This window comes from Vicugna pacos, chromosome 8, assembly GCF_048564905.1.
Source record: "Vicugna pacos chromosome 8, VicPac4, whole genome shotgun sequence".
Taxonomy (NCBI): Eukaryota; Metazoa; Chordata; class Mammalia; order Artiodactyla; family Camelidae; genus Vicugna; species Vicugna pacos.
In genome coordinates, this window is record NC_132994.1 from 1,691,217 (window position 1) to 1,705,872 (window position 14,656).

Consider the following 14,656-nt stretch of genomic DNA (forward strand, 5'->3'; position numbering starts at 1 on the left):
TTTGGTTAGTAATAATATGGATGAAAATTCTCTCAAATGAAGAATTACTACATTTTTTTTCTTCCTGTTGGCTAACTGAATTAGGTCATGATCCATTTCCAATATAAAATTTTAATGTTTTTATCATACTAAAATTTATCTTTCAAATCTAAATAAATTCTTCTGAATAGAAGTACAATCACAATATTGGCCATTTTTGGACCACTGAACCTAAATTTGTTTCTGATACCTGAATTAAAAATGCAGAATGGCCAGAAATCTATGCAAAATCTAGGGCCCCAAACATCTTGATCTCCTTGAATAACATTTTATTTTTTTAATAACTATATATTTATTGATTAGGATGTCAGACACTTTGCCAAAAAAATGTGTTTTGTGCCAGAATATAAATAAATTTTTCTAAGTTCAAACTAAGTAATTGAATATTATCTCCCATGTTCACTCTGTGACATTGAGATACATAGCACGTACCTCAATATACTAGGAGTTCAGGCTAAATCCTTGGGATTTAGGCCTATTAAAATAGGACACACTAACATATAGAGGGAGGGGGTCAAAAGTAAGAGCTTTGGGCTCGTGGTCTATGTCTCATCAGCAGTGTGAATGGGTGAATCTCTCAGTCTCTAAATCTGGGTTTCATCTTTCACAAAACAAGGGTGATGCTACTCGCAGGACTGACTTTTAGGGTTACTATAAATAACAAATTAATTCAGTCACTCATCCACAAATATTGAGCACCTGTACTTTGAGTAAATTATACAGCACTATATAATTTTTTAGTATTAGTAATACTATTATTTCATTAAGCAGAAAGCTCATACTCACATATTTAATTATCAAGCCACCAGTAACACTAAATATGGTGGCACATGAGAGTGGGATGAGGTCTGTGTCTGAGACTCACATCCAAAGACCAAAAGTCAAATGTGATCCAAAGGACCAGAGGGGAGGAGGCCAGCAAGGTGCCAACAGAGCAGGCTGAGTGGTTTTCCCCCTGTGTCCCTCAGGAGGACAGGGCTGATGGGTAATGCAGGACTTTCAAGGCCAAGAGGAGTAACATTCAGGTAGCTACTTAGATGCATGACTGCAGGGGCCAGACCTTCATGAGGCTACTGCTGTTTAGAAGGAAATTCCAGGAATCTTCTACTTCTTAGAGTTAAACCCTTTCTCTATGAGAGCAGGGGAGCGCCAACAGACAAAAACATAGACAAATATGCTATCATTTTCCTAAGAGAACTGTCTTCTAGCTGTCAGGGTAGCCAAACAATTTTTGAAGCAAAAATACTCTTAATTTGAATCTTTTCCTCTTTGATGTGAACTCCTCACAGTACAAAATAATCCATGCCAACTGCCTTACAAAATCATTGCCAGGAAAAACACTACCTGTAAAAGTAAGTTTGCTTGTCATTTCAATAAATACAGTTACACAGCTCACATATTACCAAAGAAAAGGAACAATATGAAATTGTTAAAAAGTTACATTAATATTTACCTTTTGTGGATGAGTTATATTTTTCTTGTTCTTCAATGAATTAAATGCACATAATGATGGAAACAAAAGAAAGAAATCAGCAGGTTTATAGTTAGACATGGAAACGTGAATCAACACAATGGCATGAATAATAAAAATGCATAATGTATAACGTGACATAATTGCATGACAAATATGGTACTAAAATTAATCAAAGAAAGAATGAATACAATAATTTAAAGATTTGAAATAAAAACAGAAACATTGGGAAATTAATATATTTGACATTTGAACACTGTATTTTTGTGGTATTTTTTCTTGCCTTTAAGAATTGCAAAATATTTCAGCACCCACTTTACTAAGATATTTTAATTTTAAACCATTGTGACTTTTTATTGCAAATGAATTTAAAAGCATATTTAACATTCATAAGTGGCATTTTCATTTCCAAAATGACAGCATTTTAGATAATTTGAAATTTCATATAATAAATGAGAAAGATAAATTCCTTTTTTTTTTTTTGCTAGATAGTAGGCATTTTCTTTTCACTGTGAAAAATATTCTGTAACATTTTCCGCATGGAAAAAAATATATTCTCACTTAAGTGGTCCTTTCTTCCGTCTCAAATTTGTATTAAAATATCTCAAAGTGAAATTGTTCTTTGGGGACAATACTTCTTAGACATTTCTTAAGCTTTTAGTGACCTCCTTGTTGGTACATTGTTTTACTGAGAAATAATGGCCTATCTAGGTATTTCTTAAGGGAATGCCATTAGAGTTTTAGGTCGTTAACAACAGAACGCATAATACATAACTGGCACATCAGGTGTTAGTTTATGAATGATCCTTAAATACATCTTTTAAAGAAGTCTAGGCTGCACACACACATAAAAATCACTTGACTGGCTTCAGAAAATCACACATTTTATGCAACAAATTGTGTTGTTTTCAGTCTCACTCTCCACAAGGACTACATTGGCATAAACCCAGAGAAATTTCTTTCAAGTCTTTGCTCTCCATTATCACATACCATCAGAGTTACCTAAATTTTAAGGCTACTTTTTCAGTTACTTTACCTCAAAATCTATATTGTAATCACTCCTCTTCTTTTTCCCTAACTCTACTTTAACATAATCAGATGCCATGGAGCAAACAGGCTACCATTCCTAATTTTTAAAAGAAACTTTAAAATACTTTTTTCAAAAATTAAGTAAACATGTCTTTTCAAATTATATGTTAGCTTTCAAAATAATATATATTGCCTTTATCATACAAAGAGAAGAGTAGTAAAACTAAATTACATTAAAAAAAACCCATGCATCCAAACAATTTAATCATCCCAGTATTCATCCTAAACAAAGTAATGCAGATAACTGTCTCCAGAAACTGTGTATGAATGGAATTATTTCATAAGTTCATCAAAAAGTTGTATCATTATCCAGGAATCTAAACCATTTGAAATAGTTGCTCTTACCAATCAACAGCTTATCAACCCAGTTATTTATTTAAAAAAAGAAAATTATCCTTTGTTAAAAACTAAAAAAAAACAAACATAAAACAAGACCAGAAAGAAGGAAGTCAAGTAGGATACAGCCTTATCTATTTGCAAACCAACTACATTCTGCATTAATCTTCATAGAAGACAGAAGTAAATTTTAACGTATCAAAAGAAAATATAATCTCAGATATCAAAGGAAAAAAACGACATGATGCTATAGTCCTAAGAACACCACTGAAATCAATCTTAAAGCTAAATTCTGTCTAGTCCATTAATCAAATTAGAAGCTTACTTTTAAACATATTTGAGGACACACAAAGATGTCAGATGAACTTTTCAGTTTGAAATAGATTCATAATAAGATGACGGCAGACAGCATCATCCTTTATCAAATGTCCCAAAGCACATATTAACATCATACAGTCAATCGGATGCATTTCAATTATAGACAAATATGTAGATACAACAATACATGTATGTTGTCAACTTTTTTTTTAATATGTAGGTACAATAATACATGTATGTTGTATCTGTATGACTCAAGATCAGAAAGTTCAGGAACCTCAAGTAACAAGCGTTTCCTAATGTATTTGTGATATTAAATATCAAAATAACTCCACCAATTCCATCCTCAGTCATTCCTTTCTTCCCACCTCAATTCAATCCTTACAAATTGATGATTTCTCTGAAAGACAACCGTGAGTACAAATATCACAGACAGTAATGCTGATTGATATTAACAATAGAACATGAGCTTTTGAAAAACCAAAATCCAAAATCCAACCCATCTGATCCTGTAGAAGCAATTCTTATTTCCACAGAATAATAAAAGTGTAATCTCACTGTATGAGAATTATAGGCAGTGCCTTTTATGCTTACGAGCCTGAAGTGCTTTAGCAGCTGGAGGAAATGCAAAGAATTTTAGGAACACATGACTTTTTGGTTGTCAATCTTTAGCGAAATACGACCAAGGATACTACGTTTGCAGCTAAACATGAGAATCTGTTGTTTTAGTTGTGCAACAGGAGTTCATGAATGGATAATTTCAATAAACACCAAATTTCATTTTTAAAGTATATTTTAAAATAATTTCATCTAAGCTTTTACTGATGACAGTTTTAAAAAAAAATTAATAATGAATTATCTTCTCAAAATGTTCCCAGAGAAAAAGTTCGTTAAACACATGAATAGAGAATTCCAATGAATTAATTGCTATTTTAGAAAAGAAAGTCAGAGTTTCACATAGCCTCATATTTTCCTGATTAACTAAATGAAGACCCTTATAATAACCTGGAATATTAAAGCAAGATATATCAATGAGATGCATGATTTTAAAAAGTAATACAAATCCAGAGTTATTGGAGCAGCATTTTTCTATCAGTAAGTTGATACTTCTTTAAACCTAATTTTTCTATAACCAAGTACTGTCTGACAAACTCTGCTGTATCAGTCTTTGAAACGAGGTATTTATCTTCTTAGACCCTTCACATTTCTGTGATACATTCAGTAAAGCACTTCCAGTGAGTAAAACACAAGTACCCAACGCCTTCAGTACAGAAGGAAATATACAAGGTTTACATCTGCAACAACCAACACTGTTGGAAAAAATATTCAAAATGTTAACCTTTCAGTTGTTTCGTAGGGATGGAGATTTTCAATCCAAATATAAGTCTGCCACATTTATATTATAACCCCAAATTAAACATCATTTCACCAGACTGCTTAACAAATCTCTGGTAAGATTTATGTGATAACATATACTGATAACAAGTCATTTCACCTACTGAGAAATGGGACAGCACCTTGGGTTACATGAAGAAAACAGTGATCCATTTAAGCCAGTATTTAAATCATCTACCTAGGTAGTTTAGTGCATTTAATTTCCACTAGCAAAACACTCTTTCCCTCCACACCCCCCAAATCCAGTGCCCTCTTTTTTTCTAGGAGAATAAAACATAATGTGTATATGCTTAAAATGAGGGAAATTTTAAGTGACTTTTACTGTTAAAAAAAAACAGTAAGATGTGTGCTCTAAGTAATTTTTCATCATCAAACCTACATAAAAAGTACAAGATATTGCAGATGAGTTAAAATAAAAATACTAGCAAAGCCTTTAATATAATCAAGCATTTCATTTGAAAATATTTTTAAAACAAGGTTAAATAAGTCTTCTTTTAACACATAAAATACCATATTGTACTGAAGGTTTTTAAATTTTATTTTCTTTCTTTGTACCTTTGGAAAAAGTATCCCCAGGGCTCAATCTGTTCTTTGAATCAACCTTCATTCATTCACTCCCTCAGCAGAAACAGGGTATATACCGTGAACTGTTAAAATTAGGTGCTGGGAATAAAATTCTAAGAATCTTGAATTCCTAGGATTCATTAAACTACATATAAAATGAAAACACTACTCTTTCAATAAAAAGGTATAAAAAGAGGTGGCTCTCAAATCCAAGACTTTGGCAAAGATCTCTCTTTATGGGATACCTTGTTCTATACTGCCACTTCTCACGGGCACTTGTGGGAGCTGCCTTCCCCTGCGACTGCTGAAGGCTGTGTCTGCGGGCGGAGACTGGGCTGGGCTTCCTTGACGGTGCATTCTGCAGGGGAAAAAACAAAGCAGGGCAAATGAAACAATGAAATCCCAAGAGGACCCGACAAAAATCTTTTCCTTCTATCTGTTACTATTAAGACAGACATAAAACTCCTAAACGGGCCTTTGGAAGCAAAATCAAATACTTCTTACGTGTAAAAGGAATATTACAAAAAAGGGCTAAAAGATGCGGGACTGTCTGCTACATGTATTTCTTCAGAATGAATTCCTGAACGGGGCAGAAACAAACTCAGTTCTTTACATTAACTTTCTACAAAGCTGTGGCTTTCTGTTAAGTTATCTCCTTTTGGTAGGCTCAACCTAAAATATCTACTTACAGCCTCTGAGTCTTCACAACATGGGTAAATTATTTAAGAAAGGCCGTTGCCTAAATTGCAACTATTAAATCTGTATTTATAGCTAGAATTATTTATCAGTGATAAGAATAGTTCTAGCTGCAGACTTTTATAAATTATTATTCACTTGTACTTTATTTTTAAATAGGAAAAACCTTGAAAGATACTTTAAAAAAATAACCATGGGCACATACTATGAAATATACTGGTGCAAAGATCAAAATTGTAAAAACAAATTTAAGAAGTGTGGAGATACATTACTACTATACAGGAATCAGCTGACCTCCATCTGCTGGCATTCAATTTTTTTTTTTTTACTTAAGAACTCTAAAACGCTAAGAGTTTATTGAACAAAGATGAAAAGCATTTTGTTTCTAATTCCTCTTACAACACTTTTTTAAAGCAAATACACATTTAATTCCAGGTAATTTCTTATAAAGAATTTCACATAATTAAAAAAATATATATGTATATATGAATATGCCACAAACAGATGGAAGGACATAACACAGCCAAATTTAATTTTCAATGGTAGCTAATTGGCAGGAACTAGAGAATACCACCAGCACAGTGAAGAGAGATGCAGGTAAGAGAGGAGGTGGGAGAGGTTTAAGTGTCACAAAGAAAGGGTTAAGAGTTATGGTGTCGTAATGAGTGAAAGCATCGCGTGCTCAGGAAGGTACAACACCACACCGACACCCGGAGGCAGGACACGGATGCTGGGCTGGACACTGAATAGCGACCTTGTCAGAAGCGGAGAAGGTGGCGCCGACCCTCCGGGGGCAAGGTGGTAGGTAGAACACAGTGTTCTGACACTAGGGTGCTCACTCGACCTGGAGCGAGCGGGATGCTTTCCCCTAAGGACTGGCTGATCAGTCGCTCTTGGGGCTGCGTATCCCCTTCTAGAAAGACATGGTGGGAGAACCCTAAAACATTAGGGTCAGAAAAGATCCTCAGTCAGCAGGTTCACATAATAACTTTGATACCCCAACACATTTTGTCCAAGGAAAATCTGGTTACTCTTAACAAGACAGTGATTTTAAAACCCAGAAGAAAACCCATCACACGGTTACTGAAATGGAATTCAAACCAAACTGACGAGTTCTCGCAGAGAGGCATGCCGTGTGGTTTTAAGAGGGCACGTGTAGAGCCCCCCCAGTGTAATGAACCTCTTTTAAGCTCCACGAGGGCAGAGACTTCTGTCTGTTGTCTCCGACTGAGCTGTATCTCTAGTGCCTAGAACACAGCTGCACAGAGAACAAGCCCTCAGGAAAGGTATCTCGATTGAATGCGTGAGCACAATCAGAATAATGAACCCCAGGATACTCCAAGTACTTGCCTGCAAGAAACAATGCCCTGGGGGAACTCTGCGTGTAATTTTACAGTGTTCATAAATTTACTCTGCAATAAGGAAGTCTCTTCCAAACAGGTAGCTAAAGGGAGATATCTTCTGAGGTTAATTTAAGTAGATACACAAATTAAAATGATATAACAAGATGGGGAATGCTTCATTTTTGAACCGACTAAATGCAGGTGGCTGATATATGAGTAAAAACATGTCCTCTAAGGTCTAAAAGTATCTGAAAGAATATTTGTCCATGCATGGACAGTTACCTTAATACAGAATTCAAAACTATTATGAAGCCAATTCGGAGTTAAGGATTGAGAATTAAAAACTGATGTTTATATGTGAAAAAAATATATATATATGTATTTAAAACAGATACATGTTTTTGCTTTTTTCATCATTTTCAGCATGTATTTTAAATAAAACGCATATTTAAAATACCTAATCTGTATTATTTTTCACAGTGACAGGAGCCATGAAATAACACTTCATCCTTTTGAAAACAATGCTGTAAAATTAATTAAGCAGTTTAAAGGGTGTGAGACTAGGGAAGACTCATCAGTCACAGGAAGTATGTTAATTAGCAGGTGCTCTGTTCAACTTGCGTTCAGATTGACAGTTTTTCCGCTAAGTGAATGACGTTCACAGCTCTTATTATTTTGACACAGGGTATCTCCTGTATTTCCAAGCAATAAAATGGTAAGATACCAGATTTTAAAGCCAAAAAGGTACAGCTTAGGTCCTCAATGTGCATTTAAATCCCTGAACTCGGGGTTAATGCTCTGTCAGACCCCAAGGCAGATCCTGCCACCTGGACTGTCCCTTCGATTTCCAGATTAAAAGAAGACAGCGCTGACAACACCTATCAAATCTGTTCATTCATCTTGGGTTGATCTTTCACGTTAACTCAGTTCTACAGAATGAATTTATGCAGGAAGGACTGTGGGATGGAGTCCCTTCCAGTGATAAAGAATGAATTTTCATCTGTTATTCTTTCAAAGGCATTATTATAAGAATAAATTTCAACACACTCTTTGCTCAAAAGACATTCTCTAAATGTGGCTTGAAAATCGAATAATACCATTTTCACCCGAGGACTGAGAAATTTCACAGATTTTGCAATTTCACTAAAACCTGGTTTCATTCCTTAATGCAGTTCATAAGCACTTAAAAGGACTTCTTAAACATGACTTGAAATGGAATATTTAGGTTGGCTTTACATGGTACCAAACTAAGTGGCAAAAATATATGATGCAATTTCGAGGCCAACACGTGGCTTTCTAGATGAATGTTGCACAGATGGAGGCTAAGTCACTCAGCGATCTCACAGCCCGAGCCCTGAGCTTGCAGGGCATGAGAACGACGGGTTCTATGAGAGGTTAATCATTTAGCACCAGGTCTGTTTTTCCTCTGACATAAACTAAGTCCCTGCATACCAGAATGGTTTCTGCCACCAAACTATTAAAAAAAAAAGCACAGGCCAAAATAAAAAAGAAAACTATAAAAAAAACTATTTAAAAACTATAAAAAAAACTATTACAGAAACTATTAAAAAAGAAAGAGCAGACCAAAGGAGCAGGGCACAGGAGCCACTCTGCCTGAGGACAAGCGAGATGGGTGGTGGCAAGGCTGAGTCACAGGGAGGGAACCGGAGGAGAGGGAAATGCAGAACCAGGAGGGAGAGAGACGTGCAAGGATCTGGAGAAAGAGTGATGGAGCAGAGTAAATAATTTGTTTTAGGCAAGAGGGAGGGAGGACTGATCAAGAAAGTCTGAGGGGCAGGAGTGTAATGTTGAGAGAACCCAGGCTTCCCGGTGAAATGGGGTGTCAGAGGGAAAGAGATGAAGGACCACCGCATTAGAGGATGGGATGGGGAGGGATGCAGGATAAAGGAGCGTGACAGCATCAGCTCCTTACGGAGCATCAGTATGGAGCCGGGACTAGTGCGCACGCGTGCCCCAGACGTACGCACTTCCGTCCTCTCTTTGCATGCTCACAACAGCTCTGAGAAGTGTTATGACTCCCCGTTTCACAGAGGGAAAAACTGGGGGTCACAGAATGACTTGCGAAGGACAAAAATGACAAAGGCTGGACCCAAGCAGGTTTATCACCTCCAACACTAGCTCCCCTTCCACCTTTGAGATAGGATTTGCTCCCATGTCATCTCACACCCCTGGATGTGCTGTTACTCTTGTAAACAAAATGCAAGTATATGTCCAAGTGTCAAATCGTTTGACAAGATTCAACAGAATTGTCTCTTGATAATTTAAAGGAACCAAAAATATGGAAATTGGTATTTAATGAACATCTACTTTGCTTTTGTGTCCATACATGTTATATTTTTAAACAAAAATAAGGACGTTTCTAGAACAAAATTGCAATTCAAACCTACATCTGACTTTAGTTCACCATCTCCAAACTCATATTTAAAGATTTCCCACTGAGTTCAATCCACACTTACTCTCTTCACCTGAGACTCGTGTTTTGACTTTAACTTAAGTAAAACACATTTCCCACCAAAACCGTAGACATTTCTGTTGATGCAAGTCGACCTGTAGTAAATTGCTTCTATTGAGGCTTAAAATTATAGGTCTGGGTTAAAAAAAATTACTTGTTAAAGGGTAGACATGGGTATTTAAGGCCAAGTGTCCAAGATAGTTCCCCCAGTCATGGCCACTTCAGGCCTATGTCGACTATTTCCGATAGCAGCTGTGCAATGTAGGATGCATACTGAAGCAATTCTAAATACTAGTCCTGACAAGGCATCCCCAGGTAGGACGCAGTGTGCAGGTTCCACAAGAAAGCTACCAGAGGAGGATGCAGCAAGGCGAGCTGAATTCACGCGAGGGTGAAAAGTCTCACTCGTATTTACTGGGGGCTTCCTCAGAGGGTCTGAAGTCTGCTTTCAATGGCTGGACACCAAATTCAGAAGTCAGTCCTGCCTTTCTTCTGTCCAGAATTGGTCACCATATCTTTCAAAATATTTTTGTACAAGGCTATGCCTCAAAAGGTCAAATTTTGTGAGGCCAACTAAAGGCCTTTACATTTATGATCATTACACGGCAAATTTTGCCAGAAGCCAAGGTATGACTGTGGGATGTGATTCCTCTGGGGAAGTTGTTAATTCTCACAGGCCAGGACTCAGTGTCCAAAACTTTAATACGGTGACCTCAATTGACCTGTAGTTACATGTCAACTCAGGGTCTCTTTTAAAGAAATGAGAGTAATGTAAACCTAGAAAATGCATGCCAATTCTTCCTTTATAATTAGCTATTCAACAACTCACTTAACAGCTAGGCATGCAGTTAATACTCTAATAAAAATCAATGTAGAGATTTAATTATAATCAAGCAAATCCACACACCTAAAAGGTTTCAGTTTTCTATGTTAAAATCTACAAGCAGAGGAAGTAATAAAAAGAGTAAGATGAATATGGTCCTGAAGCAGCAAACACTTGAGACTGGAAAGCAATCAAATCCTTGCTATTCCTAGTGGAGGGAGGATTCGTGTTTATCTACAAACATTTTCAGGCTGCAGAGGAAAATGCTCAAATATCTGGAGTTAAACACCTTCAGCTGACTCTAGAAACGTCGATAACATTTTGTACAACGGTATCCTATTGTCAAAAAAATTTGTTCATTGATACATCCTAAATACACAACTGCACATAGTTGTCACTCAACTAGTAACTGTGAAATGTAAGGAAGCCAGAATGCACTGTAGAGAATATGAAACTTTAAGGAAAAATTTCAATCTTGTCAAAACAATTGAAATTGTGAGTGCATATGATGGGGGCTGTAAATGATGGCTGAAGACTGAAGATGTGTCTAAAGGAGCTCAGATCATTTAAATGCTGGTAAAGAGACTGCAATTAGCTGTGTTGACAGTAAAGAAAAGAATAGGTAAGCATACTGTTTACGTATTAGTATTGTTTCATTAAATTCTTCCTGTTTGTCCATCTATCTATCTATCTAGTTATCTGTCTGCCTGTCTATCTACATATTTATCTACCTATCCATCTACCTGTCTATCTATCTATATGTCCATCTGTCTATGTTTATCTGTCCATCCATGTCTGTCTGTCCATCTGTCTTCTGTATATCTGTATGTCCATGTCTATCTGCCTATCTACCTATTTACATTTCTGTCTATATGTCTATCTGTTCATCTGTCTGTTCATCTGTCTACCTATCTACCTGTCTGTCGTCCATCCGTAAATCTATCAGTTATCCGTCTGTCTGTCTATCTGAACAGCTATGACTCTGTGCTCCACTTTCTTCCCCAGAGCCCAACATTTTTGTAAAACTGAATTTCTACTTAACAGGATTTTTAGTTCCCAGGACCCTTGTTTCATCATAAGTAAGGTTCCCTAAAGGATTAGTATCTCCGTAGACCATTAGCCAGGAACAAATTCCATCCCTCTTTACCCATAGCCCTTGAGGTGACCAATTCTTACTGATTTTTCTGACCTCAATTTGGAGGCAACATCCTCTGGGAAGCTTTCCAATTTTGCTGCTTACTATTTTATTTCTTCAACTTAACACACAGCTGGGCACATAGCTGTTAATTGAGCAAATCACTAAGTTGTGCAGATTCCATCTTGACCAAACCTATTGTGACAGCCTGGTATCTACCCCTGGCTTTTTCAATCCACCTTCCAAACTGCGGTTAAAGGGACATGTAATTTTGGGACTCAAAACCAACCATCACCCTCCCACAGTTAAAGCCTGTCAATGTCTCACAGATGAATAAAGTAAGGTGAAGTTCTATGGCCTGGCCTGCAAGGTCATACGTAACCCAACCTCCAAGAATTCCTCCAGGTCTGTTTTCAGCCCTCTCTCCCATCTCCTGAATCCTGTTCTCCCTCCCAAAGTAGGTATGGTTTCTCCAAACTCAAGGGGCTGTTTCAAGCCTCAGTATTTTTTCCTATTGTTCCTTTCTCATAGACTACTCTGTTCTTCATGTCCTTTCATACTCATTTCCTTTCATACGGCTGCATTAGCTTGTGTCACCTGTTTAGGAACTATTTCCTAATCTCCTCTGCAGCCCACTTGTCCCTTGCGTTCTCACTGTACCTTGTGCGCACCTCTGTAGCAGCTATGACATCTGGATGCACACATTCACTTCTATCCATGTCACCACCTACTCTCAATACTTGTTGGAAGAGTGAACGTATGTTAATTGGATTTTGGTGCTTTTTTTTTTTTTTAACAGTTTTTTAACAGCTATGTGAAAAAATCTATCAGTATCTTGCACCTAAATGTATTTCAAAAATTTGTAGAGCTGAATGAACTGCAGACAAAAGATCAATCATCCATTAATTTCTACATTAACTCAACAAATATCTTTGTTTATAATATACAAGTAGACTCTTAGATTATCCATTTGCAGAAAAGAGGTTTTTAAGAAGATGGTGTTATTCAGGTAAATAATAGACACTCAAAATATTTGCATATTTCAGGCCAGATATTCATTGGTAACATTTCAGTCATCTCAGAAACAAAGTATTAATGTCTTTATATATATATATATATGAGTGCACTGAATTTAATCCTCTTCGTAAACAAAATTGTGATTAGAAGAAATGGATGAGACTTTTCTTAAGCCCTAGGACTTCAGGGCTGCCTTCAAAGTACCTATTTTTTTTTTTTTTGAATGAGGCTACTCCCATGAACGTCTTTAAACATCACCCTTTGTGTTTAAGCACGGATCACATAAAATGAGAGTGCAGGCGCCCCAGAATGCGTCAGTGAAACGGAAGATGTGGCACGGCACGACAAGCCTACCTTTCTGCATCAGAGGCAGTGCCTTTCCTAGTCTGTTTTTGGGTGCTAGATCTTTCAGACTTTCTGGAGTGCCTGTGGGATGAGATGTTAAAGAAATACAAAATATATGATGAATAAAGCTACAGTCATCTCATACAATGATAAAAAGCAATAGATGTGAAAAACGGCAACTATTTTTACCGACTATTTTCAAATAAAATTAAAATAAAAATCAGGACTGATGCTGTGTGGAAGACCAGGAGGCACAAGAAGCTGACATCCCGTCAGTCTAGACAAGTGAGTCTACACTTGTGATTTCACGGGGACTCCTGCTGACCACCGCGCCTCCCCCGAGGAGCAGACAAACTTGATGATCAAACTGGTGAAACGCGGTGATGGTAAATGTGATGACTGCCATGGGTGAGGTGGTGAAGACCACAAATGGGTGACGTGTCCTCCGCTTTTACAGGCTGAAACTGGGTGCTCCGAAGAGTTTTCCCTTTGCTTTTTGTTCTTTTTTTCTCCCATAAAATTATGAAGAGAAGAAAAAGGCTACAGCAAAATGTGTTGGACATAAATAAAAGTATTTAAAAATCAACTGTTCAAATTATTTTTAAAAATTATCGTAAAGGTACTTTTGCAGCATTTTAAAAAGCTAATCATCGATCACAAATCAAAGAATTAAGTTCCCAACTTATTCCACATTCTAGAAGTACGCATGTGTATTGAATATTCAAAACTTGAAATGCATTTTCCCATAGAAATAATGTTTATGCATAGAGTTTACTTCCCCAAGGTTGCTTACATAAGCCTATTTAGCCTAAAATGTGTCTGGACTATTATCTATTTGAAATAAATTTAAAAATTTTGTGATCAAGAAAGTCACACTTACTCAAAAAAAATGAGAAACCATAAAAATTAATATATTTTTATCTCAATAATTGATTATTTACAGTTCATCCTTATTTTTCTTTTCTGATACTGCTTTCTTCCAACAATGTCAAGGAGAAAGCTGTGTGTTTTTTTTTTTTTTGAGATGTTATTGACACACAACAGTACATTAATTTCAGGTGTACAACATAATGATTCAATATTTACATATACTGCAAAGTTGTCACCCCAGTAAGCCCAGGCAACATCTATCGCCTCACAACTTAGGAACTGTTTTTCCCTGTGATGAGAACTTTTAAGATCTACTCTCTTATCTTCATTCTTCTTACTTATTAATGTTACATATTCTGAGCGTGCAGTCCCGTGCAGCACAGAGATGCGGATGAAAGTACAAAGTCCACCCTCACAGGGCAATTCTGGGGACGCTTCTCCCTCCCTGCCTCTCTCACAGTTGCCAAAAAGTAAGCTCACACTATTCTGCCCCTCAAACTCAGAATCTGGGTTTAGAATCTGGGTTCCGCTTTCTGTTTTTCAGTCTTCTGTTACTCTGACATCTCACTCTGGAGGAGGTGAAAAAATTGAAGGGACAGTGGAGGGGGCTGTCTCTCCTTCATCACTTCCCTTTCCTGGTCAGAAAATAGGATATTCAAGAAAACCCTGTGCCGGGGACTGAGGGAGGCGTTGCCTTATTTTCGCTTCCCAAGGATCCTTTCAGAAGGTGCCACCTTCATTT

The 14,656-nt window shown here is 36.8% G+C and overlaps 1 protein-coding gene across 6 annotated transcripts in view; it reads right to left on the reverse strand.

Moving 5' to 3' along the window:
- RIMS1 (regulating synaptic membrane exocytosis 1) overlaps nt 1-14,656 on the reverse strand; it is a 447,505-nt gene that overhangs the window by 99,665 nt on the left and 333,184 nt on the right. For 3 of the 6 annotated variants that reach the window (XM_072965472.1, XM_072965475.1, XM_072965474.1), the window contains 3 exons: nt 13,054-13,125; nt 6,663-6,845; nt 5,458-5,570 (listed from right to left, as the gene is read on the reverse strand). In XM_072965472.1, the coding sequence (XP_072821573.1) occupies nt 5,458-5,570; nt 6,663-6,845; nt 13,054-13,125 (368 nt within the window). Of the gene's footprint in view, nt 1-1,492; nt 1,523-5,457; nt 5,571-6,662; nt 6,846-13,053; nt 13,126-14,656 lie in introns of all 6 variants that reach the window. The other 3 variants (XM_072965473.1, XM_072965468.1, XM_072965476.1) reach the window with 2 other exon arrangements.